This window comes from Labrus bergylta, chromosome 9 (genome assembly GCF_963930695.1).
Source record: "Labrus bergylta chromosome 9, fLabBer1.1, whole genome shotgun sequence".
NCBI classification, from domain to species: Eukaryota; Metazoa; Chordata; class Actinopteri; order Labriformes; family Labridae; genus Labrus; species Labrus bergylta.
This window is the reverse complement of record NC_089203.1, coordinates 28,504,482-28,532,031: the sequence shown is the minus strand read 5'-3', so window position 1 is coordinate 28,532,031 and position 27,550 is coordinate 28,504,482. Positions and strand designations below refer to the sequence as shown.

General features: G+C 40.8%; 1 protein-coding gene across 1 annotated transcript; it reads left to right on the top strand.

Annotated features, from left to right (window-relative positions):
- The first annotated feature begins 723 nt into the window (after positions 1 to 723).
- On the top strand, positions 724 to 11,531 carry LOC110003856 (transmembrane protein 144). Its single transcript, XM_020659420.3, has 13 exons — positions 724 to 1,073; positions 1,167 to 1,325; positions 1,439 to 1,561; positions 3,284 to 3,383; positions 3,585 to 3,665; positions 3,786 to 3,864; positions 3,964 to 3,996; positions 4,091 to 4,170; positions 4,791 to 4,909; positions 5,410 to 5,529; positions 7,226 to 7,323; positions 10,420 to 10,473; positions 10,673 to 11,531. Exons 1-13 carry the CDS (start codon positions 983 to 985, stop codon positions 10,754 to 10,756), a joined length of 1,221 nt encoding a protein of 406 aa, XP_020515076.1. The 5' UTR covers positions 724 to 982; the 3' UTR covers positions 10,757 to 11,531.
- Positions 11,532 to 27,550: the final 16,019 nt, after the last annotated feature.

Here is a 27,550-nt window from a genome sequence, read left to right as displayed (position 1 = left end):
TTGTTCTGTTACACTAGTTATTTGTATTTATTAAGTTATTACCATTTTATTCATGTTTGTTTAGAAGTATTTTTTTATTTTTAAAATAAAGAAATCCACCACAAATCCATGTCACTATAATAACATTTAAATAAGATTCCATAAATTCTTTATCACAAAATGATGGTGGGTTTAGGGAGGAATGAAGACTTGTAGAATGAAGATTTGGTTTTCTTTCCATTCATTTAATGGTGATGCTGTATACACAATTGCTATTCATCATTTCAAGCCCTCGTGCACTCACACACTCACGCACTGCACGCCTGACGTCAGTTAAATCCATACGGTTTTATCATGCATTCAAGTGCTGTATAAATTATCGGAAAATTGATTTTCCTACTGGGAAAGTTTTGTTGTGGGCTCCCCAATATCGAAATCAAACCTTTGGGGAGGTGGCGTAGAATTCAGTCTTGTGTCGTATTGACAGACTTGAAGCTATATTAGACAGAAACATGGCGGACCAGTTAATGTAAAGCTGATGTCCAGAAACATTTTATAGGCTATTAATCCATTTAGTTAAACGCTCATTCATTTAGGCTTTTTTTTTTAAAGACTATGCGGATGCCACTGTTTGCTGCCGGTCACGTAAAGGGATGGGATATAAAATAGATAGGCTAAAATCACAACGATTCCACATTTCTACTTGAAGTCCCTGAACGCACCGAAGTCGCATGAAAGACTTTCCTAACTTGGGAACCCTTAACATCTGAGCAGCATGTGAGCGCAGGGATGGTGCCTCGGCTTTAGGCTTTGGAAAGTGAGATTGGGCTTTTCATTTTCATTTCGGTCATGTATTCGCTGCAGCCTCTATGTGTCAGGCTCATTGATTGGATAATTGGCGGCACCTGGATGAGAGAAACCCCTCGACCCTGAAGACGCACGGCACGCGGCCTCCTGCTGGCTTTTTACGCAATCAAAGAAAACAAATATTCAATTTTTTAAAATGTTTGAGGCAAAATACGTACCTTTGCTTTTATGTGTCTCTGGGTTATTGATTGTGATTTGTCAGGGCATTGAAAATGGTACTGGACAAGGTATGTAGGCTGTATCTGTGATTGATTTATTGGGAGGGTTTGTTGGCTAATATCAAATAACTTACATGTATGTGTTGCTCTACATGATTTCAGAAATCGAAAATGTTGTATCTGGAGAAATGTGGAGATTTAATTACACTATTAACTCCACCAATATGACTCATTTTGCTTATGGAATTACTGCAAATGTGGTTGCTGTGTTGCTCTATGGAAGCAACCTTGTTCCCGTCAAAAGAATAGAGACAGGAGATGGTAAGCCCGTGAATCTTTTCTAAGATTTTACACTTTATGATATATTTTCATCGTTGTGGTATTACTGTTTCTTGACTCCTGAATGTGGATGTTCCTGTCTTCTGTGTCCACAGGTATGTTTTTTCAGTGGGTCACCTGCGCAGCGATTTGGGTCGTAGCTATGCTCGGAGACTTGATGCTTCACACACCCAAGTTCCATCCTTTTGCGATGCTCGGAGGTTTCATCTGGGCCACAGGTATTTTGGGGAACTTCAATCATTCTTTTAGTGTTCTTTGTGGTTTAGCCCAGGTCGGTTTCAAGAGGATTAAGTTTTCTTAGAGAGTGCAGCTGGATGTTTGGATGCGGAAGTTGGGGATCCAATTTAAAAATTAAAAAAAAAAAAAAAACGCTGCTGCTGTCCAACTTCAGAACATGATGCTGATTCTGTTTGCTAAGAGATATGAGAGAAGCTTTGGGGACATTGATGTTTCCTAGTTTCATATTTCAAAGTAAAGTACACTCTACTGCTGCCTCACTGCTGCCTGTCAGTGCTATATTTTTATTTCACCTGTGTTTGTGCCGTAGTTTAGCCAAAATGTGTGACTTGATTTTATAATTATCCAAAACAGGAAACATTTAAATCATGTTCTTCTAAGCTACCTGGTCACTTATTAGTATGAGGTCACAGGGTCTCTCTTGCTGTTGTGAGATGACATCACGTTAAAGCGGTGGTTCTCAACTGGTGTGTCAGGACCTAAAAGTGTTTTATGGAGCCATTTTCAGATTAGTGCCTAGAAATGTTTTAAATCAAAAACTATATGAAGCACTTTGAAGATCATTCTTGGGCTTTTTATGCCTTTTTTTTAGAGATAAGAGACAAAGAGCAGGGAATGACATGCAGGAAACAAGCCACAGATCGGATTTGAACCCGGGCTGCCCGCTGCGAGGACAACAGCCTCCGGTCAATGCGGCGTGCAAACTAACTACTAGCACTATGAAGCACTTTTTAACCACGTTTTTTTTGTTCCGAATAAATCCCATTGGTTGAAAAATGTCAGAAACTTGGGTCGCTATTTGTCATTATGGAGTAGATGTTGAGTCCTGAGGCTAGTCCATAATGAGAAACACTGAATTAAAGAAAATCATGTTGTAAAGCCATGTTAAAGCTCCTGTTTTAGACTTTTCAGCTGGTTAAAAAAAGGACTGATATCAACACTGATTCCTCAAATATTAACTAAAAAAGGAAAAGTGATTATATGATGAATTATCCCTTTTTATTTACACAATTTGCCAAACATTAACCCAAAAGTTCCTCACTTAAAAAGAGCAATATGGAACTCTGAAAATTTGGAACTGCAGTCCAAATTCTAAACATTGTAGAGAGCTGTCTCCCACCACCCCCTCCTCTCTAGAGTGGATGCTCACTCAGGTCCCCATGTGGTGGACTCTGAAGCTTCAGTGTTTATCCAGCTCTGCATGGGTCTGTAAACCTTTCTGTGTTCTAACCTCTCTCCATTTTTCAAAAGCATCTCCAATATTGATCCTAGTTTGAGCACGTTTCTGCTCGTGGAGCTTATTAGAAACATGCAGAGGCTTTTTAGGTCGGGTACAATCACTTCTATCTGAACCACTTCTCTTGCCCGCTTCCATCGCTGCAACACCTGTTGACCTGATAACTGCTCTCATATCTGGCAAACCGAGGGGCATCCAAAACGGCCGTGTGGGGGTAACTTAAAACCTTCTCTGGTCCAAACAAATCCAGAGCATTCAGGAGCAGAATCTAAAGTTAGAAGGAGGACATACTGGCTGCTGCATTGTTGTGAGAGAAGCCAGCACTTCAACATAGCATGTTTCCTTAATGTCTGATTTAAAATGTATTTAGAGAACATTTCCCCCTGGAGTGGTAAAGCATGTGATGCTCTGCTATTTATATCATGTGCCTACTTGCTAACTACTATCCTATCTTTTCTTGCTTCAGGGAATATTCTAGTTGTTCCAATTGTCAAAGCGGTCGGCCTCAGTCTTGGGGTTTTAATTTGGGGATCCTCTAGTTTGTTGATGGGCTGGGCCAGTACGAGGTAAGTGGAAAATAAATAAACTTTCTTTTGCTGACTTTTGATGGATGATGTTCACCGGAACAAAACTTTTTAAGGCACCTAGGGAAGAAGATTGTCGGGCCCTGTAATAATAGCTCTAACCCCATGTCATAAGTAGGAGGGTGGCTTCTTTTTTCTTGTTTGTCAAAAAAGAAAATAAGAGTGTTTTTCTGTTTTTCACAGATTTGGCTGGTTTGGGATTAATGCTCAGGATGTCTCCAGGCCTGTATTAAATTATTGTGGAGCGGCGCTTTGTCTGCTCAGGTATCATTTTGGACATAAAGCCTCCCACTTTCTTACCAGTCGAGGAGCTGCTGTTTTCAGCTCTCCTTTTATTTCGACTAAAGTGTTGAATCATCACCCTGACGTTTGTGTTTTCTCCAGCGGCCTCATCTTTTTCTTTGTGAAATCAGACGTGGATTTGCATAACAGTTCTGAAACCATCCCCTTACTTATCGACAGAGTAAGTACATTGATTAGTGGTTTGTTGATCTGTTTTCACCTTTTTAAATCAATGTTATTTCTGACATCATGCTCAAAGACATACTATTATTCTCTCTAGGAGGATCAGTTCCTGCCACTCGGTCTCTCAAAAGTGAGTCGTTCCGACTTCTTGTTTTCTTGCCTTCTACTGACACCAATGTCTTTTTTTAAAAGCCTCTATATTGACATGTTGTTTCTTTCTGCAGAGACCCGTTTCAGGCATCAACGGGCCGAGCTCTACACCGTTCTGGATCGACATAATCGGAACAAAGACCAGGCGGTTCATGTGAGCTCAACAGATTAGCAGTCAGTGAGCTGCGTGTGTACAAATACTGAGCATGCAAGTAGACAAGGAAGGGTTTATGAAACATTGACTTTTGATTAAATAATCAGTAGAAATGCTCCTTAAGGAGAGAGAAATACAGAATGAGATATTTGAAATGAAGCTTAAGGTTTTCACTGGAGGTCTTGGATACAGCTGCAGGCCATCTCGATGATGAATCCTTTAGGAAACTCTTCTCCAAAACATAATTCAGTAAATCATTTCATCATAAATAAAACACTTTGATACCATTTGGGAAATTAGTTGTACCATCAGTATGATAAAATAATCAAGGGGTGATGTAAGCATGCAATTAAATTACAAACAAACACGAGGAAATGAATTCTGCAGACCTGTTGAATGACTCAAAAGTGTAAGTGATGCACAGTCTTCACTGTGGGCTGTTAAATTCTCTGCTCATGAAATGTAAAGTGTTCCCAACATGTAGTGCACAATAATTCCTGAGAATCCATCTTCATTAGTCGTGTATGCAGTGCGCAAATTAAACAAATTCCACTTGATGTCAGTGGCGATTTAAAACCCATCCATCACAGAGCAGTGTGTTTCCTTGGCTTGTGTTCTAGCGGCTGCATGCTGGCCGTGCTCTCCGGCCTGCTGTACGGCTCCTCCTTCACGCCCATCCTCTACATCAAAGCTCGCTCTGCTTGCACTGACTGCATCTTCCAGGGAGCCAGTGCTTTTGGTATGTTGTGCAGTGTCAGGCAGTTTTTAAGCTTCTATGTTGTGATATTAAAATGTTGCCCTAATTTATTTTTAATGCTTTGCTTGATGTGTTTTTATGGTTGTCATGTCTTGTGATATGCTTGTTTTTTTTTCAAGGTTGCACAGAGCTGCTTGTTTTCTCTGCACTTTTGCCCGAAGGCACATTTCCCCTTGAAGTCAATAAAGTAAATTTAATCTAATTAGACTTCTCTAACCTCGGTGTATAAATAACACAGGCTCCTCCAGAGAAGCAGGCTTAATATCCTATTTTTTAAGTTCATTAATGGCAGAGGCATCCAGGATTTAAAAAAAAAAAAAAGAAGAAAAGTCCTGCTGCTCAAATGTGTCTCTTGAGCTTTCTCTCTTATTGATGATATCATGTGAACCCGTTGAACCAACCTGACGTGATTGATTGAACCTTCAAGAAGATTCACTCACTGGTTTAAAAATGTTCAAATCTTTTGTTTTTTTTCCTCACAGACCTGGACTACGTGTACGCACAGTGCTGTGGTATTTTTGTCGCGAGCACATTGTACTTTGCCATCTACTGTGCTGCCATGAGAAACAGGCCCAGAGTCTACTCCAAAGCCATCCTACCAGGTAACACACCACTTATCAGAGAGATACTTTATGGCATCACCAGGATCTTTTGAGTCATTATTGCCCATTTTTAGCACATATACACTCCTTAAACAATGCTAGGAAATGGAACATATCAGGAAGAGAGCCTCTGAAATCTTCCTCAGTTGCTTGTTCAGAAGAAGCAGAGTGGGATTTACTGGTATAACTTCACCAACTATCAAGGTGCATGAAAAGTGAAAGACTTGAAGAGGTCAAAAATCTCCAGCAGCACTTGTAGTATGAAGATCAACTTTATTAACAAATTAGACTGATGCGTTTTCGGCTTGTGGCGTTCCTCAGGGTTCATCATGACCCTTCATACTACGAGTGTTCCTGGAGCTTTTGGACATCAGTCGCCTGTACACACATGTCCCTCACCCACAGGACTGTCAGACGGGAGGGGGGGCGGTCTCAGGAGGCAAGACATGACATGATAAGAACGATGCAGAAGTGGCAGAAGAAGCGACAGAGTCGGGCACTGTAATGACCATTTGTTTTCATATCATTGCCCTGTGGAGTATGACGCATCCACAAAAGATCTGGCAAAAACAGAAAACATAATGAAGCAATTTCAGTCAGTGCTTGGAGATTGCTCCGGTCCTGCTGCTCGCTTGATGTGAAGTTTATTGAATATATTACAAACTGCTTTCTAACATCTGCTCAACCTGACTCATGCAGCTCACCTCGACAATTTCAGGAAGTTTTCAGAAGTTTTGTGAATGTTCAAGAGCACTATATGACTCAAGTTTAAATCTGTTGTTCACTTAGTTTGCAGGGTATTATTTAGAAGTTTAATTTAATTTAAGAAATTAAATAAGTAGTTTCTTCATGACAAAAGTTGTACTCCTCAGAAGATGGTTATTAACAGTCAGAAACGACCTGATACGAAAAGAAAACACAATAGTGCTCATTTCCTCTCAAATTCTGAATTTCTTGTCCAACTCTAATACTTCTTTCAGGCGGATAATAATCATTCACATGAAACAGCCTGAACAGAAAATCTGTTAATGCCCAAATTCAGACCAGAACTTGTGATAAGGGTGCAGCCAGACTTTTCTCATTCAACGGGATAAGCCAGAAAAGGCTGGAAAACAGAAATATATCAACAACATACTGCTCCCTCAGCAAAACGCACATGTCCCTCACTATGCTTCAGTGTTACACTATCATGCCACCGGCTGATTTTAGTTCTGCAAAGCACACGCTCTCCTGTACTTGATGGACAACCAGAGAGTCTAATGATAGCTCCAGTGTGAGTCAGGAATAATGAGATGAAATGCAGAAGCTTCCTGTCTGCATGTGTGAACACATCCACCCGGGGGGGTTTGTGGGTGTGTTGATCCAGGCTGCTGGAGGCAAACAGCCGACCCAAAACCTGGCAAGGAACAGAGAGCCTGTGAGTTTAGATCAGCCCCCCTGCTTTACAGCTGGCTTTAGAGCGGATCTTTATTTCAAGACTTGCTCCCTTTGAACACACATTTTATAGATTCTTACTGAGAAGAAAACTTTGGGTAGCCAGCCACCGACCACCTCCCCCCCCCACCCTTTAGCTGTTTGTATGTGACCATCCTCATCACGTTTTCTCCTTTTTAACTTTATGTTTTTTTACAACATTTTACCCAGCTGTTGTTTTTGAACATGTTTTAAGGGCACTCTGTTTTCTTCTGCTCCTCAGGTATGTTGTCTGGCGTGATGTGGGCATTGGCAACATACTGCTGGTTCCTGGCCAATAACTACCTGAGTGCAGTTATTACCTTCCCTATCGTCACGGCAGTAAGTAGATCATGTATTCAGAGCACAGCGTGCTTGTCAATAAAATGTCTCTTTATACCAGAGAGACTCCAATTAGCACTTGGCTTGGTGTTGAGGGAGAAATTCCGATATGTTAAAGTTGGGAGTCAAGTGACACATGTTTTTTTTCAGAGGTTTCAGTTTTTGATCCATGTGGCGATATTTCTGTGTTTTCTGATGAACCTCGTTAGAGTCACTCTGATAACAAGCTGCAAACACAAGCACACCAGCATGGCAAACAGGCCGGTTCATTCAAAGCAAAAAAAACAACACATCTAATCATAAAACTGAAAGCAGCATCCAGACGTTACATGATTTATCCTTTTGAGATTCTGTCATTTCTGATCTCTGCTTGTGGAGCTAGATGACAACTTTAGAGTGCATCATTAAATAGCTGATGCACTCGTCACATTTTTTCTTGACATTTTCTTTGTACTAGTTTAGCCTGACAGTAGTGCATGAACAATGTCAAAGGGACAAAAAAAGTATTAGGATTTGACTTCTCTGCACCGAGGATAACCGTGAAGTGAGTCTTCATGGAGTGAAGTGTTGGTCAAGGGGGATGTGTAGACCTTTTTATAAAAAGGGGGCGTTCTCTCCAGAGAAAAATCACCTCTTGAGCTCCTTTTGATGACAATTACAGTGAAGATGTCTTGACCCAGACTAAATGCTGGATGGGAGAACCTGCTGTTCTTGCACTCTGGAGGCTAAAACTAAGCATTAAGCTTTGTCATGAAAACTTTTGCCACAGTTGAACTTTTCAATCACTGAGTGCGATGAACATTGTAGGCTTTATCGACTGCAGACGGTGTTTTTTGTCAGTTTCATCATTCACATCAACGTCTTTAATGTTGAAGCTGGATGAGTAAGCTGTGTTCTTTAGACTTTATCCATACATGCTTGGTGAGTCATTTAGAGAGTCTAGCCAACAGTCTTCGTTATCACTGCAAAAACATACATTTCCTTTCCTGTCGCTTCAGTTAAATATAGTTTTCAAAATGTAAACCCGCTCTTCTTTGTAATGTTACAGACCTAACATTAGCTCCCTCTGTGTGGCTCCCCTCAGCCTTTGGAGCTACAATTCTACAATTCACTTAGCAGACGCTTTTATTCAAAGCGACGTACATCAGAGAGTAAGAACAACACAAGCAAGGATCTAGAAAAAAGGGAACAATGTCAGTAAGAGCAAACGATCAGCTTTGAGTCTGATTGGACACACAGGTGCTGACAGGAAGTGACCAGAGGAAAAGCACAACATTGAGGGCAGTTCTTGAGAGCTCTAATCAGTATAGAAACCATCTTATAAGTCGTCGTTATCAAACAAAAAACCATCGTCATTACCATCATCATCATCAATAATATGGAGACCATCATCATTAAGTTAGTAGGTATTCATGAAAGAGCTGGGTCTTTAGCTTTTTCTTAAAGGTGCAGAGGGACTCTGCAGATCCAATGGAGTTTGGAAGTTCATTCCACCACCGGGGGGCGACAGAGGTGAACTGGCATCACAGTTAAGTTCACTTTTAGTTTACAAAGAAGAGCAGGTTTACATTTTTAAACGGGCTACATTTAACTGAAGCAACACAAAATGAAACGTTTGTTTTTATTGCTTTAAGGTGATGAGTATTTAAGTGTAAAATGAAATGTGGTCATTGTTGTTTTAAATTTGGATTTTATTTTTGCTAACCTCTGAGCCCCAGAAAGTGTTCCTCTTTATCGCCACCTGATGGGCGGCCTTCAGCATAGTTCAAGTTTTTCATGCTCGCCTAGTTAAAACAAATGCAAGTTACTTTCCTGAAGAACATATTGTTACACCTCACCATTAGGCGGCCCTATGTGGCTGATGACAACCCACACGTCGACCCAATAAAGCACATCATACACCTCAACAAAGTCAAACATAGGGCTTTTCATAAGACACAAAACAAAAGACAATAAAGGACTAAACCAACAATCCCTGACTGAGAGGCACCACACCGCAGTTCCACCTCTAAAAGCCTCTCAGCACCGAGGCCAGCTGCACCCCATCGAGTCATCAATAGTAGAGAAAAGCCGAAGACAGCGGAAAGTGGGCGGGGACAAACAACACAGGGAGCAACATACAGTCGTAATGTATATACGTGTAGCCCCTTTGTTACCTCTGAAGGACCTCATTCTTCATTTCTCCTCGCTCTCGAAACAAAGCCGCCCTTCTTTGGTGTGGTATTAAACCTGCACATGGAGATCATTGGCTTTTGACTGAACGACACTAAACAAAGTCTTACACTGTAGCTATTCTTTGGCAAACAATAAGTACATTCATTCTGTTAATGCAACATGTAAACACACAATGCCGCTTTCATCCCCACAAACATCTAGCTCCTAGACATTTAAATATCACAAAGTAAGTTTAAGCATAATAAAACTATACATACCATATGAAATGAATATGAGCTTTCCGTCTCTATCCTCTTTTTTTTTTTTTTCTCTTGCCTTCAAGTTGCAGAAATATTTAAAAGATTCTATGAAGACTAAAATGTGCTTTAATATGTGGCACGACTTTGCAAATGCTTTTTTAATCTCAAAGGCAGGATTCATTTTCCTTTTAAAGAAAAATCTATCCATCTGTTCTTCTGATCTTGTTTTTTCAAAAATTAAGGAATTTGTAGGAGCAGATAATCAAAGTAACCAAGAGAAACAAGCGGTTGTTTTTTTGGTCTATATAGTCATGTGGTGCCTATGAATGTAAAATAAACAAATGTCATCTTCAACGAGGCCATTTGATGTGGACTTTCTTTTTAGCATCCGACGAGGTAGCGCTTAGCGTTTAGACAATCCAGGTGCAGCTCCTCCATGGCTTAAAGTGTCAGCTTAGCCTCTACAGAAGACAAGAACTAATCAAGACAGGAGAAGGATTTCTGAGCATTAAGGCAGCCCTGCTTCAGTTTCATTCTCTCAATGATTCATTTGGTGCAGGTAGATTGTGCTTATTGGTAAACATAATGTGGGTGATGTGGAAACAGACAAAGTGGAAACAGACAAAGTAAATGATGATATTTGGTTGCTTGTGCTCAAACTGTTTTTGTTCCGTCTCTGCAGGGATACGGTCTGGTTGCAGCACTGTGGGGATGTTTGGTGTTTAAAGAGATAAAGGTAAGAATCACTATCCAGCTCTCATGCATTACATATTCCTTTTTTTTTTTTTTTTTTTTAAAGTGTACAGTTGAAGTTTCAAAATACGCCTCTTGATGTCTTAGCTGGAGACGGCACTGCTGCAAATTTGTAAAAGAAAAAGTTTGATTTAAATTCTTGGAGAGAGACTTTGATTAACGCTGATGTTTGTTTCCCTCAGGGGTTATCCAACTGCTTCGTCTTCTTGCTGGCGTCCTTTGTCGTCCTGACCGGCTCCTTGCTGACGGCCATCTCAAAACTCTAATGTTTGAACGTTTTCTGTACTCACCTTTTTTCAGAGTTCTTCGTTTCACGTTTGGAAAAAAGGAAATGACCTTGGTTTTATAAAAGTGTCAGACCGTGTGGTTGAAACAGACCACCATGCATGTCGGTTGAGATGAATGTAAGCGCTTTTTGTTTGCTGCCTTCTGGAAGCGGACAGGGTTAATACTTTGAGCAGACATTTGGTGGCAGTGTCTTACAGGAACTCTGGTTTGATCTGAGAGGGCCGTTTGCTGTTGAACTCTGAATTTGTTACTGAAAAATGTTTCAACGTTTGTGTTGTTTGAATGTTCTAGTAATTTATTTGTTTAAAGAATATATTTTGTCACATGCTATGTTCAGCTGCTACTAACGGTGTCCATGCATCACTTTTAACACTTTCCACGCACGCTTATTGTCACTGCAGAGGGGGCGGTTCGCTAGACACATTTCTATTTCACTAACGGGGGAGTTTGTTTTCATGTTTCCAGAACAAAAATCAAATGAGTTGTCAGAGGAGTTTCTCTTGTGTTTTTTTCCCCACACATGCTGCTATTAAAAACATCTGATACTGACAGATCTGCTCCTACACACAACCTTTCACTCTACATTGTTTTCTGTATCACGGCTGGCTCTGTGTATTTCTCTTTCTGTCAACATCCCTGTACTTCGTTTTGTTTGGCATGTCTTAGCCTCTTTCCAGCTGTAACATTAAGGCAGTGAGCTCTTATTGATTGGATGGTGTGTGTGAGAGAATATAAACATGTGCTTAAAGCTGACTGTAGAGTCTCCTCTGAATACAAATACACACACACACACACACACACACCTTGGGGGAGGCAGTAGATCAGTCTGCAGGCACTTGGGTTGTGAACACAAGTCATAGACTGTAAATATTAATGGATGAAGCATGAGTGACATCAGCCATCTGTTCCTGCAGGGGGCTCAGAACGGCAGGATGTAAGATTAAGATTTACTTTTATTGATTTATTGATCCCCGCAAGGGGAAATTTCTGTTTTTACACTCTAGTCATGCAACACACACGATCCTCTGGACATGCACTAAGGCAGAGATGTCAGAGTGACGGAGCGGCACACAGTGGGCGCTCCTGAGCTGGTGGTGGGGAGGGGGTGTGGTGCTTTGCTCAGGGGCACCTCGGCAGTGCTCAGGAGGTGATCTGGCACCTCTCCAGCTACCAGACCAACTTCCATACTTGGTCCGCACCAGGACTTGAACGGGCGACCCTCCGGTTCCCAACCCAAGTCCCTACGGACTGAGCTACTGCTGCCCCATTTTTTGCACTTCCGCAGTGGCTTCATTTCCTTTTTTTTAAGACTGTAGGTTGCGTCTTGGTTCATTTCTTGGTGTGGACCAAGTCTGGAAATTTATCTGCTAGATGGAGTGGTGCCAGTTCACTTCCTGAACACTGCTGCAGTGCCTTTTAAGCAAGAAGAGCTCTGGTGCTCTTTCATGTGAAGCCCCTCATTCTGACATCTCTCCATTAGTGCATGTTCATAGGATCCTATTTGTGTGTGTATGTCTCAATAGCAGAGTGTAAAAGTAATTTCAGATGGTGGGATTAATAAATGATACCTATACATGTGAGGCTTCGTCTTTATCACACAGATTGTATTTATGTTACCCAAGATTATATCACACTAAGAGTTGAACCAATTACTCCACATAATCTGCCAGTAGTGTTTTTGTGTGTCCTTTATTGGACAGGAAATGTTGGCAGGAGGGAGTTGGGGGTGAAATGCAACAAAGGGCCGAGTCGAAGTTCGAGCCCAAATCCGCTGCAACAAGGATTATAGACTCTACATGATATGCTCCATATTCAATGTGTTAATGAGATGTTTCATGCAGATGAGGAATAGATGTCTGTTCTGTTTGGAAGTTTTGCCCACAAACAGATGGATCCTAAGAAAAGTCATTTCAGGTAGTTTGGTCATTAAATCTCCTTCAAAAACAGAGATGATTCAATAAGCTGCTAGATGGATCCGATAAAACATGATATGCATCCTGCAGGGCTGAACTTTTAACTCTCGGAAGTTATTTCATAAACGATATCAAAACACATTTATGATTTCACACCTCTTCTCGTCGAACAAGAAGAAGCTTAACTTGTGGTTTTCCATGTTTAATTCATTGTTATTTTCACAAAGTTTATTTTTATCTAAAGCATCAGAAACTCTTCTTGGGTCTTTCCACTATAGTCTGAATGCTCTAGTATTATTTGTCACTACTTCCCCTTTCCCTTTTCCCCTCTGGCTACACAATCAGTGCTGATTGACATCAACGGTCTGAATACTTATTTCCCTGAGTGGGAAGGTGAAACCACAAAGACCTTGATTTATAATCTCTGAAATAGAGACAGATTTCACTCCTACTGAGGTTTAATCAGCATTGTGTGAAAAATGCCCCGTAGTCGTGGTCTCATATGTGTTTTTTTGATCCAGCAGATGTCGCCCTTGAGCATGAAACCAAAACAACTTGCGCTGCATTGTTGTGTTAGCATGCTAATGCTAGCGATCTTTATTATGCTGGTATCTTCACACTGCATGTAAATTTACCTGAAATGAGCGTGATCTAGAAACACAGTTAAGCAGTGAGTACAGTATGTTATTCTTCTTTTCTCTAGTCCCTCAATTAAACAACTTTTATACGTGAGGGGAGGAGTCAGCCGGCCGGGCGAGCGATGTAAACAAAGTGAAGATAGGACTCTGAAAACTCTGAAAACATCACAGACAGTGGGACTCGGGTGTTACACCCATTGTAGACAGTCATGACTCAGAGTTATTTTCAGAGGATATACTTGATTTCTATTATATTTATGTTTGAAAAATCACATATAAAGCCTTTAAAGCATCGTTTCCACCAAGCGGTCCGGTTTGTTCAGCTCAGTTTGGTACAGTAAACTCTGATCTTGCTTGCGTTTCCACACCATACCCTTATACATTACTAAATCACAGCAGTGCGACAAAGTGTAGACAGCCAACAAATTCAACGAAGAAGAAGAACTTGACCCAGTAAACTAAGATCAATGACTCCTAGGAAGGTCTGCATCTCCGAGGTCGTCCATGGGCGGAGCTACGTGCTGATAGTAGTCGCAATATACAAAAACAGCCTTAAAATGACTCTCACCATCTAAACTTGACTCGTTTTGTGTTTGTCCTTTAATACCGCTGTCACACAGGAAGTGAATATTCTTTCGACCAATCAACGGACTGCAGTGTGTCTGGCTCCATCTTTAGGGTCGGAATGATACGCTTGGCAGCCCAACAGAAGAGTGCCAAAAAAAGTAGGACGGTACAGATCAGTTACTTTGGTACCATTCCTGACTTTTGACAGTGGAAACTACAATAACTGTACCGTACCGAACACAACTAAACCGGACCACTTGGTGGAAAAAGGCTGAAGAAGACGAGGCGACGCAGGATCCACCGACCTTGGTCTTCAGCTTTTGTTAACTGTGGTATAAAGGGCTGTAAACTGTTTCAGGTTGGTGGCGACCCTGGGATGTTAGCTATAAGACAAATTCAAACATGAATGTTAACTTTATTAAAAAAAAAAAGTGTTGAAGGTCACTGTTTTTTCAGCATCGTGCCCCCTGATTCCCCTCACATTCTTGAACTATTTGTCCTTTTTTTAAAATGAGAAAATCTCTTGGCATTTATGCTTCAGCACACAGAGACAATTGAGTGACATAAAGGGAAATGAGAGATGATCCATGTACCCACAATCAGATACATTCTCACAAAAGGAGGATGACATTTGGCTGAAACTTTCCCATGCCTTTGTCTCCTTATCGAAAAAGTTCCTTCAAGTTTGGATTTTATCGCATCTGTTGCTGCACTGCAGAAAAAACACAAATCTCAAAATGTTAACTTGGTGCCTGAGAGAGTTCGAAGTGTATTACTGCTTGAAAAAGAATACGTCTTTATTCTTAACCTTTAAAATGTTTGACTGTCTTTTACACTAGATGGACAAAGCTGGAGATGTCGTTGTACGTCACATCTGATTGGAACACAGATTAGCATAAAACACGGTCTTCAGAGCTTTTTTAATCTTTTCTCACATGTAGATTTATGCAAATATATTTGCAAAGCTTCCATTTTTTATCAATTTTCCGTGAGCTCTTGTTAAGAAAGTCGACTGTGTGGTGCAGCTGGAACCTGTGCTTGCATTTACTGTGTAGCCGTGTTTAACTTGCTGTTTAACAGCTTTGCTCTAAACCGTCGACTACCCTGACTAAATTCCTTATCCACCTTAACATGTTTGTTTTTCACTAGAAATGAGCCGAAGCGACTGATACATGAAATGTTGTCACAAATGAGCGCTGAGTTCTGAGCTGCTATCCTCATTTTTTATTTAGCAAATGTAATCCAGGCGACAAATGAACCCTTAAAGAGAGCGAGCATTAAATTAAAACAGGCTGTCCTCTGAACTAAATCACTAATGAGGCTGCAGGGTACGTTAAGAGCTTTAGGTTGGAAACAGAATGAATCATAATGTTGTTCAGCTTCAAAACAGGATTATCCAACAGAGAGAATCCCATCTCTTTAGTCATGAAAATCTTGCACAAAGACAGACACACATATACACACACACACGCACGCACACACGCACGCACGCACGCACACACACGCACGCACACACACACACACACACACACACACACACACACACACAGTAGAGTGTGCAGTACTTGGAGGTATGATGAAATGAGCACTAGCCACGTTCCATATACACTCACCGCCCACTTTATTCGATACAGCTGTTCAACTTTTATGTAAGAAGACATTACTCTAAATACAGCCAACAAGTGTTCTGTTAATGTAATTTTATTATTATATATGAACAACCTCAACTTAAGTCTCTCGAGTCCATCTTGTGTGAAGTCAAGCTTCAACCGATTCCCTCAACATCTCTGACTATGACATCATTCGCTTTGCTAAGGCGTTTTTACAGCATAAATAAACATGTTTACATCCTGGTACAAAACTAAATAGGTCTGATTAGTTATTGTTATCACTAACACAAACTGTACTGGGGGTGAATTTATTTAAATGGCTCTGTTTTAAATTTTGAAAATGGCCTGTTTATTGTACTTCCACTTTTGCTTCTCGTTTTGGATACCTCTGCCTGCCTGTTTGGGTTTTCTGATCACCGACCCTGTCTGATTAAAGGAGCTGAACTTTGCCTGTTGTCTTCCTGGGGTCTCTGCGGTAGGGTCCAGTATCTGGTTCAGTGTGACAGACACAGGAAATGAAACATCAAAACAAATTAAAACTAAGGAAAACCCCAAAACTTTTAGAACATCTGTGTATTCATATCCTTCCCTCCTTTCAGCAAAAAAATGTCAAAAAATTGAATTATTCAGTTATTTTATGTGGTCCATTAATCTTTTTAAACCACTGCAGTATTGATTAAAAGGCTCACTGGCTTTTAGAATTTCATTCCTCAGTGTTCAATTATCTTAACGTTACACAAGTCAATCAAATGGACCAAAATCTCTGCACATGATGCTCCCTTAACCCACAAAGTACAGAATCAAAATGAGAGGACACAACCTGATTCTGCTGCTTTGCGGTTTTCTGTATCCTGTAAAGATGATGGAGACAGAGGAGAGACTGTGTTGGAAGAAGTTGCAGCACTGAGTCATCCAGGAAGACTTTTGAAGACACAATGGGAGGTGAAAGCCTGCTGATGTTCTGTCCTACTTACGCTCTCTCCATTTAGAATAATCCAGGAAATTAGACGCTTTTGTAAAAATAAAATAAATCAGGCTACATTGTAAAAATGTTACAACTTCTATATTCCTTATCTTTCCGTGTGATGTGAAACACAGTGATTTGATATGCCAGAGAGGTGTGGAAACAATAGTCTTCCCGTGGTGAATAAGAACATTTTCAGACTATAGATTGTCGCTGCGGACGCACCAATCAAAAGCAGACAGATGGCGATCGGGGCTGGGGGCACGCAGGTGACAGGTGATGGGGTTTCTAGACATCTTGGCAGGCAGAGAATGATAGCTGCTCTAACTGCATAGGACGTGCATACAAATGAGGAGAAGCTGTGAAGGCAGAGTGGGATAATGAGCTGATATGAGACCATAAATAGTGACAGCAGGTGGACAGGTGTGGAAGCAGACGTCTGAAACAACAGTAAAAAAAGTTTGAATAAAAGACGGAGAACAATCAGATGAAGAGGAGGGGAGAAGCAGTGGCTGTCACCATGACAAGAATAAATCGAAATAAGGCATGATTGCATGATTAGGTCACTGTAAAATGAATAATCAGTGGTCGGTGGCGCACTCTAGAAACAGCATGCATGGGAACATTTTTACAGGATCTCACTTTAGGTCAGCTCATTTATAACTCAAACCTGAGATCTTCACGTCTGCAATACCTATCTGATAAGATAATCTGTCGGGGTCACAGGCAGCTTCATGAAAGAGAAACTTGGCTAAGGAGAAATGTTCTTAGTTTTGTCTTTTTTCTATCTTCAAAAAAGCCTTCATGTTTAGATTAAAGCTACACAGGAAGGTGTACTTTGGATCAATGGGTTTTTGAAAGCATCAGAGTGTCATTATTGTGAAAGGCTAAAGTGCAGTGAGTGCAGCGCTGTGTTCCCCAAACATCGTTGCCCGCCTGTGTCCACAAGATAAAACAAAAAAACAAAGCACATGGCTCATGCAGCCATAATGCATTCATAATTGAGGTAAACACGCGAAATGTGATTTTCAGGGGGCAAATTTTATACTCTACAATTCAACTAAAAACTGTGTTTTTGTTCTTTGAAAAAAGCCTGTTTGTGGCTGTGTTTTAGAGAACATGTGTGGCTGTCTTTTATGTGAAAGTGTCAGACACCTTTCTGTAAGAACGCTCACAGTGTGTTTCTTTGTGATTCACCATTAAGGCCCTGACACACCAAGGAGATCGTCGGCCGTCAGTCCTAGTTGGACGTCTGTGAGAGGTCGTCACACTAGTTTTTGCGATGTGTCCGGATCCGTCGCTTCCCGTTGGCCCTCGTCTGCCCTGATGTTGAATCAGCGTCTGTGGTCGGTGAAAAGAATCTCTCTGATTGACTGTTGGGAGGTTTCATTTCTCTCCAGCTCTCAGGTTCAGTAAAGCCCCTTGAGCATGTCTCTGTAGTATCCATGCTTTCACCCATTAGTGCGGTTTCTCCTTATTTGTCTCCTCTGCCTCTTTTCATTTTCGCCATTTTCAACTTCTTATCAGACATTATTCTCCATTAGTAGACGACCTATAATACGAGTGGTGACCGACAGCAGTGTGAAGATGGTCGTCTCCTATTATAATAACAGACTACTGCCCCCTGCTGGCATGGAGGGTTATTTCCTCTCATGCATGAGCTGAACGTACGTGGTGGTTGGCCATCGGCTGTAGTCTTTGCAGTGTGTTCAAGTGCAACTTTTTGGCCAAGACGTGAGGCAACGCCACAGTCAAGTAAACTCCGGGGTTGAAAAAATGGAGCCAAAAGCGGATTTGCAAAATCCTGCAGTTTGTCTGAGGGTCTAATTACCTTTAAACTAATCTTGAACACAAGCACCTTCATAAAACAAGCAGTACCTAAAAATCTGCATTCCCTTTGTCTTTTAGATGTTTGTTTGTTTGTTTGTTTAGGTGAAATCCAAAACCGGTGCACGCAATACAATGCCTCAAACCCAACTAAAACTTTTTTTAAAAACTGTTTTGAATCACATACGGTAAGAGCACCATAGTCTCTAACGCTTCAGATATCAGTGAATACATTTGATCATAAAGTCTGGGCTGCACAGTGCTCTGCTGGAAGCTGTTTAGCTTTTCTGGCAATACTCTAACTGCTGCTTTTGGCAGCTGAAAAAAACAAATATTTTGCATTCACATGACTGCACTGGTCACAAGTGCCTCATTCATGACATTTTTAAACACCCAGAGAGAGCAGGGAAACAGCTTTTTGTTATCTTCAGAAAAAGAACAACAACAGCTGCTTTTATTTCCAAATGCCAAAACTTTCATTGGTGATCCAGCTGACTCATGTGTCAGACTCTGAAAAAAATAAAAGTTGCTTTACTGTTCGAACCTGTGAAACTCATTTGGCATGCAGGATCGGTTCTATGCTTTGTAAAATATCACATCACAGCAAGTCGGCAAATTATATCTTTGTAGCTCACCTTTGGGAAAAATTCAATATGGTGCAATTTAGAGAAATAACACAATTACTCTTCTACTGAGTCTGAACTGAAGATGACTACCTGGTGCAATATTACCTTCAAGCTTTTAATATTCGCTTCATCATGACCTTAAAGCACTTTTCAGCATTTTTTCCAGCTGTAAACCAAACCTCCGGAAAGGGCACAGCTTTGTTCTTCTTTGTGTATTTCATGGGAATCCAAAGCCATCCTTTGAAAGTCACCACAGAATGTTGAGCTGTTTCTAAATCTGCTTCTCAGAGCGTCTCAGCGGACACTGTGACTGTAGGGTTTCATTTAAATGATTGCTGGTACATTTCCCTCCACTCATCTCTTGCTTTCTTACTTTAATTTCTGAGATAAGACCGAACTCTCGGTCCCTTCCCGAGCTGTAAATTAGGCCACTTAAGTGGAAGAGACGTCATTTTCTGATACTAGAGTTTGTATTCCTGTAGTCTTGAATCCACACAGCTAATGGTCATTTGGGTCATTTGTTGTAATTAGGCTGATTGGAAATGAAGTTGATGTTAACAGTTTTCTTCCCTGGTTGCACGATTAATCCAAATGAAACCACAAGGAGGGTGTTTTAGCATTAAGTACCTGGGATTAAGATTTAGATTGAACTAAGAGTGTTTGCGTAGTGTAGGGAATAGCAGTTGGATTTTCGTTGTCCGTGTGTATGTTTTTAATCTTATTTGGACTCAGTCGTGCTCATAGGTGCAGGAAGTAGGGGTGCTGAGGGCGCTGAAGCATCCTCTAAAATCCGGCACATATAAAATGAGTTTATATTTTACTCTCTCTCTCTACAAGGCAGGACAAGAAGCTGACACCCTCAGCACACAGGGAGACAAACATCTACCAGGAGGTGGAAACATCACTTCTCAAATATGCCCCCCCCCCCAGACAAACAAACATGGGTCACAACTCCTGCAGCTATGTCGTTCACTGGGTCTGTACGTAGTGTTGTGAGAGGATTCACTTCAATGTCTTTAGCGATAGGCATGGTTGGTAGGAGGAGAAGCAGGGTCAGTACTGATGACACGCCTGAGGGGGGGTGTGGTGGCTCTGTCTCTGTAACCTTCATTAGCAGCACCTGCGGAGGAGCCGGCGGAAATTGGTTTTGAGTCTAAGAGACGCCACGAGGGAGACGGGAGGACACAAGACACCTGAGAGACTGAATCTGAAGTATTGTTTGTTTTTGTTTCAACACTTCACGGGTTCTTTTTACACATGAACTAAACTGATATGAAAGAGTTTATGTTACGGGCTCACTGGCCTTAGAGTTAGGCTCAAGGATAGCATTTAGCTGTGGGTTTGTGTGGCAGCATAACAATAGTCATCGGTAGGCTCAGAGAGGACTCATATGGTAGGTACAACTACGGCTCATCTCTAGGCAACAGTACAGTAGATTATTTCATCACTGACCTCAGCCTGGAGTCTCTCAGAGCGTTCACAGTCAGATCACTAACTCCCCTGTCAGACCACAGCAAGACCACAGTTTACTGTAAGAGAGCAACAACCAATCAGGAAGCACAGACGACAACCGAACTACATAGAATCAAAAAAACGCTTTAAATGGAAGGAAGACGGTGCAGAAACTTACCAGAACCCTATTAGGCAACAACAAGTCCAATTGCAGTTTCTGGATAATAACTTTCATCCTAGCAGTGAAGGTGTGAACAGAGCAGTAGAACACCTTAATCAGTGGTTCTCAACTGGTGGGTAGAGACCCTCAAATAGAAAATCCCCCAAAAATTAACAATAAAGACAAATGGTTTGACATTGAATGTCAAAACATCTGGAAGCAGTTAAGGAACCTCCACTACGGTGAAACATTAAAACAGTATAAAAATAAGTTAAGGGGAAAAATGGACCAACATACTACAAACCAACTAAATTCTATTCTCTTATAGTTTCCTGTGTGACAGCTCACACACTCCGAGTGTCACAGAGACAGTCGAGAGGTGACAGCAGACGGCTTCTTCTTCTCCCAACACTTGGAGAAACTTGGTGTTCATTGGAAGTGTTTCTTTTTTCCACAACTTGTCGGCTAAATGTATGACTTTCTCAATCCATGAGAATCCACACAATTATACAAATCTACCACAGCATGCCAAGTGTATGAGTCAACTTCACCTGAAGCTGAAGAAGGTGAAGATTCTCTCCCAAACAGACGAGTTGGTGTTGTTTTTTTCGAGGATCCTCTCACCTTTCACAGGGTCACAGATAGAAGTTTGATTCCTGTATGAGAGGCACCAGGTAATCCATCCACACTGCTACAGCAATCACATCCACTTATGTCTGCTGCAGATAACTGTACACATTTTTTTTTCTACCTCAGACAAAAACACCAATTTTTCATATAATGAGTCTCACAAACTTCCGTTTCTGGAGGTCAGCAGCAATTTGTTGGTAAAACCTTCACTTGGATAGTCTGCTCTCAATCTGATACCCACCTGCAGGAAAGCTGTGGTTTAACTCTGTGGACAAAAAAAACATTTCATGCATTTACTTTCCCCCCCGACTGTTCAGTCTGAGGCCGGAAGAGGCAATTACCCAGTATTTATGTGAGTAGATTTTTTAAAGTCAAGTGCATGCATAATGAGTGTAAGCTTAAAATAAAATGCATTATTATGATAATTATTATTATTATTATTATTATTATTATTATTATTATTATTATTATTATTATTATTAATAATAATGAAGAGCTAAGATTTATTTTAATTGATTGTAATGTTGTGTCAAGATCTAAATTCTCAAAAATCTAACTTTTCCTGTCTAAATAAGTATAGTTAAGTGATATCACTCCTAAGACTGCTGAAAACTTCCGGGCTCTCTGCACAGGAGAGAAAGGAATCGACAAATCGACCGGAAAACCGTTGCACTTCAAAGGATGCCCATTCCACAGAAGTAAATATCCTTAACAGTAGCATATAATGTTTGCAGATGATTCTCACACACGCATGAAGAAGTAGCATGGATGAAAGAGCGACCATGGCTGTGAGGAATATCGAAGCTGAACTACTTAAGTGAAGGAGACAATTTATTGTGTGCATAGTTGTGTCTTTTATTCAAATAGTTTGTTTTTCTGATTTACTGAATACTTTGTATTTGCTACTAGGTTGTGAAAATCGATAACTTCCTGCAGCGTGACACAACTCTCAGATGATTGGAGCTTTTCCATCGTAGCGCACACATCGAGATGTTTCAGAGAGGCTTTCAACAAAATTAAAGAAATCAAAGATGTGTGATCGTCCTGTCACACAGTCCAGCGAAAACGAGGCGACACCTGTGAGCTAGACAGACAATTCAAGCTGCACTGATTTCACACTTGACATGTGTCATTATCCACACTCAGCTGACAACACGCCCTCACAATTTGCCTTCTGTTCTCGCTGCAAGATTTCCCGTCTCTCCCTCTGCTCTCTCTGACCTGCACCAGTTCTGCACTCTCAGCCCCAGCGCCACCCCCAGCGCCCACTCATCCACTTGTGTTGCCTCGATGCTACAAGTCTCTAAATCAAACAAGAAGAAAGAGAAACTGTCTTTTTATTTAACTTTCTATATCACAGCCTCCACCGTGTACCAACCTCAGTAGCAAAACCTTACATACACAGATGCTAGCATGCTAACGCTAAGAGCTAATATGCCTGAAGAAGTAATCCAGTCTGCATGGTAGGCATCGCACTAATCTCATGTAAAGGGCCGCACAGCATGACAATACAAGCCCAACATTTTCTGAAAATCTTCACCCTGGAAGAAGTTTTCCAAAAGGTGTGTTTTCAATGACCAACAACACAGTGTATGAAAGGCTAAGACACAAAGAAAAACCTATGTTTTCCAAAAAATACCCACCTACGTGTGGACTAGGCCTTAGTGAAAGTGAACTGGTCTAGTGAGCTGGTAGCTTGTCAATCAACACAGGTGTGTGGCGGGAATGAGAAGGCTGCAAGAATCTGTGGGCTAGAGAGGCAGACAGGTCGGAGTGGCTGGGTATTTTTTAAACAAAAGTTGTCCTCCTCTGTTGTCCTCACATCAGCAGAGAGAGAGAGAGAGAGAGAGAAGGACCTCTGCACCGATTTTTGATTGTTGCAAAAACTAAATTAATTTAGAGGGATAAATATATTTGATATAAATGCGAACCAAATATTAAAATATACCCCAAGATCAGAGTAAAAAAAAAAAAGAAAAGTGTCGAAGAAGCTTAGGAAAAACTTCTGGTCGAAATAATGAGCAAAGTTAATTAAGCTTGCCTGTCAAACTCAAATCTGCTACACAAGCTGCCCCTGCTTAACAGTGACGCCATTTTACTGTCATCTTTTATGTATAGGATTGGTTCATTATGTAGTCCTAATGCATACTTTGGGACAAACAATAGGGACTTAATACAACAGCATCAGGCGGTAGGATGCCATCTGATCGTGACAGTCGTGGAGAATACAAATGAGTAAGCCTGTCACTGATTTAAAGCTTTCAGAGTAAGACCACCAGAGTGTTTTGTTTGAGTGAGGTCGTCTCAGGGGAATTTCACAGGGAACTGGTGGAATTACATGCTGCTGTATTGTATTTAGTAATACATCCATCTGCTGATACCGCCTCTCTGTTTAAATAGAGAGACGGAGGGAAAAAGAGTTCAGGTGCTCAGCAAGAATTTTTAATTTAAAAAGTCTGAAGCTCCAAACAGAATGCTATTCACAGGACGAGCTCGCTAAGAAGTTTCACACATTTATCTTTTTAAATTAAAGTCCTGAGCATTTTAAAAAACCTTGTTACTCTGTTGATTGATGTCACATTTTTCACCATTCATAACTGAAGACTTTCCGCATTGCCTTGATGATGTGAAGACGGTCTCCATGACGTCTAAAGATGTGCTGATTGTGGTTAAATGAAGCAATAAGAAGACAAAGGTCTTTTTTAAATTAGTCAACTATGACGATGACGAGACGAAACTCCGCTATTTGACGATTTGATAAATAATATTACTTCATCATCTAATTGACTACATTACAAGTGAGGATTATCACGTACCCCCTCAGCTGTTCTAAAATCATTGTAAACCATAGCAGACTTCATCAAAGGTGTGTGTGTGTGGTCCGTGAAGCCCCGCCCCCTGGAGCTTCTGATAATCAAAATAAAAGCTTGTGTCTGATTTTGTTGACTAAAATATCTTCTATTTTCATCGACTAAAATGATGTGCAATTTTAGTCAGTGATTAATTGACTAAATTAAATCAATAACAAATGACTAATATCTGACTCAATATAAAAGGATATTTTCGTCAGGAGACTATGACTATGACTAAATTAGAAAAGGGTGTGAAGATTAACACTGGTCTTGCATGCACAACTGTTGATGTGTATTTACTGGCTAGGAGGCAGCTCATCCCTCCCTCATTAAATCTCCTGAGTTCTGCTCATGAGTCTTCATGGACATATTGTTTTAGATTAAACCATTTCTGTTGGTTTGTTTTTGTACAGAACCAACTGTACACAGTTTCACTGCAGGGTAAAGACTCTTTTTCATTCAGAAGGATTTTCTTTCCTCCCACATACTTTGTGTTGAGTTAATGATTTTACAACCAACCAAGACCGATACTTTCTCCCATCAAGCTTCAGCCTCGGCACAAAAAGTGGATCGTGTGTTATGTTTGTTGCTTTTCTGTAAGGTTACTGAGTTTCACATCAGTGAGTTACACAAACGCATACACAGTCTGCTCAAACTGTTTGGACTCTGTCAGCTCTGAAGGTCTGGAGGAGATAAGGGATAACACGAGGCTGCTCTGCGATGTTCTTTGTGTCTTTTTACAGCAGCAAACAAACCGCTGAAGGATTAAAAAAATAAAGATACAATTTTAATTTGAATGCATAACATTGATGCAGCAGGTGGATCCAATGCCATGTCATTTTTGTTTGTTTGTTTATTTATTTGTCATTGATGCGAGCAGGATGTAAAGACAAAGTCCTAAAGTTGCTTCTGTAGTACATTTTCTAATATTAAATCGGGGTACAGACCTTTGAGATAATCATGTGTTAACTGAAGTTTTACCGAAACATCTGCTTAGCCCCAATACATAAAAAAAGCTGCTATTTGAAACCCATGTTAAAAAAGATTCAGTCATGAGCCCTGAGCTGCAACGATCTCAGGTAAGCTCTCTTGCTATCGCAAACGCCTCCTCATATTTTTGATTATCTCAGTCCATGTGATTGACAGGGGCAGGAGCCGCGGTGAGTTATTTGGTTCTGGTAATGTAGTGGCCTGTGGCTTAGAGTCGTGACCCTGAGGCTACAAGAAGTGAATCAACTTAAATTTGTAGAATCTGCACACGAGGGTCTGGATTTTTCAGCATGGAAAGGGTTCTGGTTTTCTGTTTGCACATTTGTAGTCTGAACAGGCGTTGGTGTTTGCAGGTGAACAGTCTGTGTGGACAGCGAAAAAGCAGGCATAATGTTGTCTGCGCTATACCTCCCATCCATAGTATTCCAACGATGAATAGCAACAATAGGACACAGTGGTGAATAAAAAACAACAGCACAGAATAAAAACTCAAGCGCAGCAGTAGAGAGTAGAGGCAGATTTGCAACTGTCATGTGCAAATGTGCAACATTGAAAGTCAGAATAAACATAATGGGGGTCATTAAGGGTGCTGGTTGAGAGCCCTTATGGTTCTGGGGACTTCAACTACCTGGGCATCTTTTGCTACATGGAAGAGGTTCAAACAGATGATTGAGAGGGGTCATTGCAGATGCTGATAGATTTCCTGTGTATTGTTGAAGATGTCCTCAAGTGTTGTAAGCTAGGTCCCAGTTATGTTCATTGCTCTGGGGACAAACCCACTGGAGAGCACTCCCATCCGCTCACCACGGTGCATCTACATAAGGTCATCAGCAGTCGTTGGTGCAACAGCTGTGGTACTTTATTCATGAGGGGAGTGGGGTCGATGGGCCATGCGAGGTCCTCAGTGATGTGAGTGCAGAGGAACCTGAAAGAAGATCCCAATAAGCAAAATGTCTCTTGATGAAGTTTATTTTCGAGTCAGCAAGCTCGTCATTATCCCTTATGCTGTTTTAAGGAAACCAGCAGAGTTTTATATTTGATGTTTTAAATAGACTTCTCAATAGAAGTGAGGGTATGGAGAATGCTCCAAAATGTACACAGTACAAAAAGGAAGCAGAAGGGCAGTGTGTGTAGTCCGTTACTGTTCAGTATTATGATGAATGATATCTTTGATGATGTAGAACATGGCTTAGGGAAATCCCTGTAGGGGTCAGAATGTCAAATACATTCACGAGAAAATTCAGTCAGTCGAACAGAGGGCAAATAACACATCTCAAATAACACACATAATCACAGGTCACAGGACACACAGGATTATATAACACACTTCAGACAATAGGCCAACGTCCAACTGGATTATGTTGGTAATGCAACAAATCAGAAAGAGTCCAACATTGCATCCTAAAATGTCAGCTATATGAGTGGGAACATGGGGATGAGAAGGGGTCCTGGAGGTGGCAGTAATGCAACAATGTGGACGCAAGCAGCCATCAGACACCAAAGAAGAAGAAGAAGCATTCTTGGATCTTCAGGTAAGAATTTTCCTCTATTGAGAGAGCTTTTTTCAGATTTAAAAGACATTTGGTTTTTGAAATGCCATTTCCCTTTCTGGCTGCTTAGATTCAGTTCAAAAAGCAGATCCCAGCTGCTTCCCTATTGGCCCGTTTAACCCCACAGCTCAAGACTTACGCACCATTTCATAAACAACTTACTACAGTTCCAGATACATTTTTGATCCTCTCAATGACGTTTGGCTGCAAAGAATAAGGGTGACTTACTGGCCGGCCACTTTGCTACCATTTGTTAAAAGATGTAATTTAAGAAAATGAGACACCACTTGTTTATTGTGATTCTTAGACAACAGTCTTTGTTGTTGTGCTTTTAGCAATCTCTAGTGTTGTGTTGTCAGATTTAACTTGTATTGTGAGTATAAATTAAATCCAAACTGTTGGTTGGACGAAAGAAGAAACTGTGACGGCAATTTACACAATTTTCTGCCACTTCAACGGCCGAATAATTCATCAATTACCTGAGAAAATTAATTAAATCATCAGTGTCGGCCGTCCTCAGATTAACACAAAGACAGCAAAGAGCATGATGACTTAATAAGAAAAGCAAATGATTATGACTTCCTGTCTAGAGAACGAGGGAGCACAGTTTTCCTCCCATATTTCTTTCCCCTGCTCTCGTGTCTCTCCCATTCAATTTGTCCAAACGTCCTCTCGGCCTCCTCCAGAATATGTTTTTTTATTTTCTTTGACTGGACAGGACTCATTTAAAGAGGGCTCTGTTATTTTCCCCACCAACCTGTTCTCTTTTTGCTATCCTTTCAGTTCGTCAGCACGATCTATATCACCCTGAGTGACCTTCTCTGAAACCTGTTAACATTTCAGGACTGACAGGTGAGCAAAATAAAAAACACTGCCATTGATTTTAAAACGCCACTCTTGTTCCTCAAAGAAAATTGTGCAGGGTCATCTGACCTGTATTGGTCTTTTTATATCTCTGCTGACATTTCTTTTTCATAAACTTCAATGTTATTA

Coding starts and splice junctions, on each gene's coding strand:
- LOC110003856 (XM_020659420.3), top strand. CDS start 983: ATGTTTGAGGCAAAATACGTACCTTTGCTTTTATGTGTCTCTGGGTTA. Junction 7,324..10,419: donor CCTTCCCTATCGTCACGGCA/GTAAGTAGATCA, acceptor CCGTCTCTGCAG/GGATACGGTCTGGTTGCAGC. Junction 10,474..10,672: donor TGGTGTTTAAAGAGATAAAG/GTAAGAATCACT, acceptor TGTTTCCCTCAG/GGGTTATCCAACTGCTTCGT.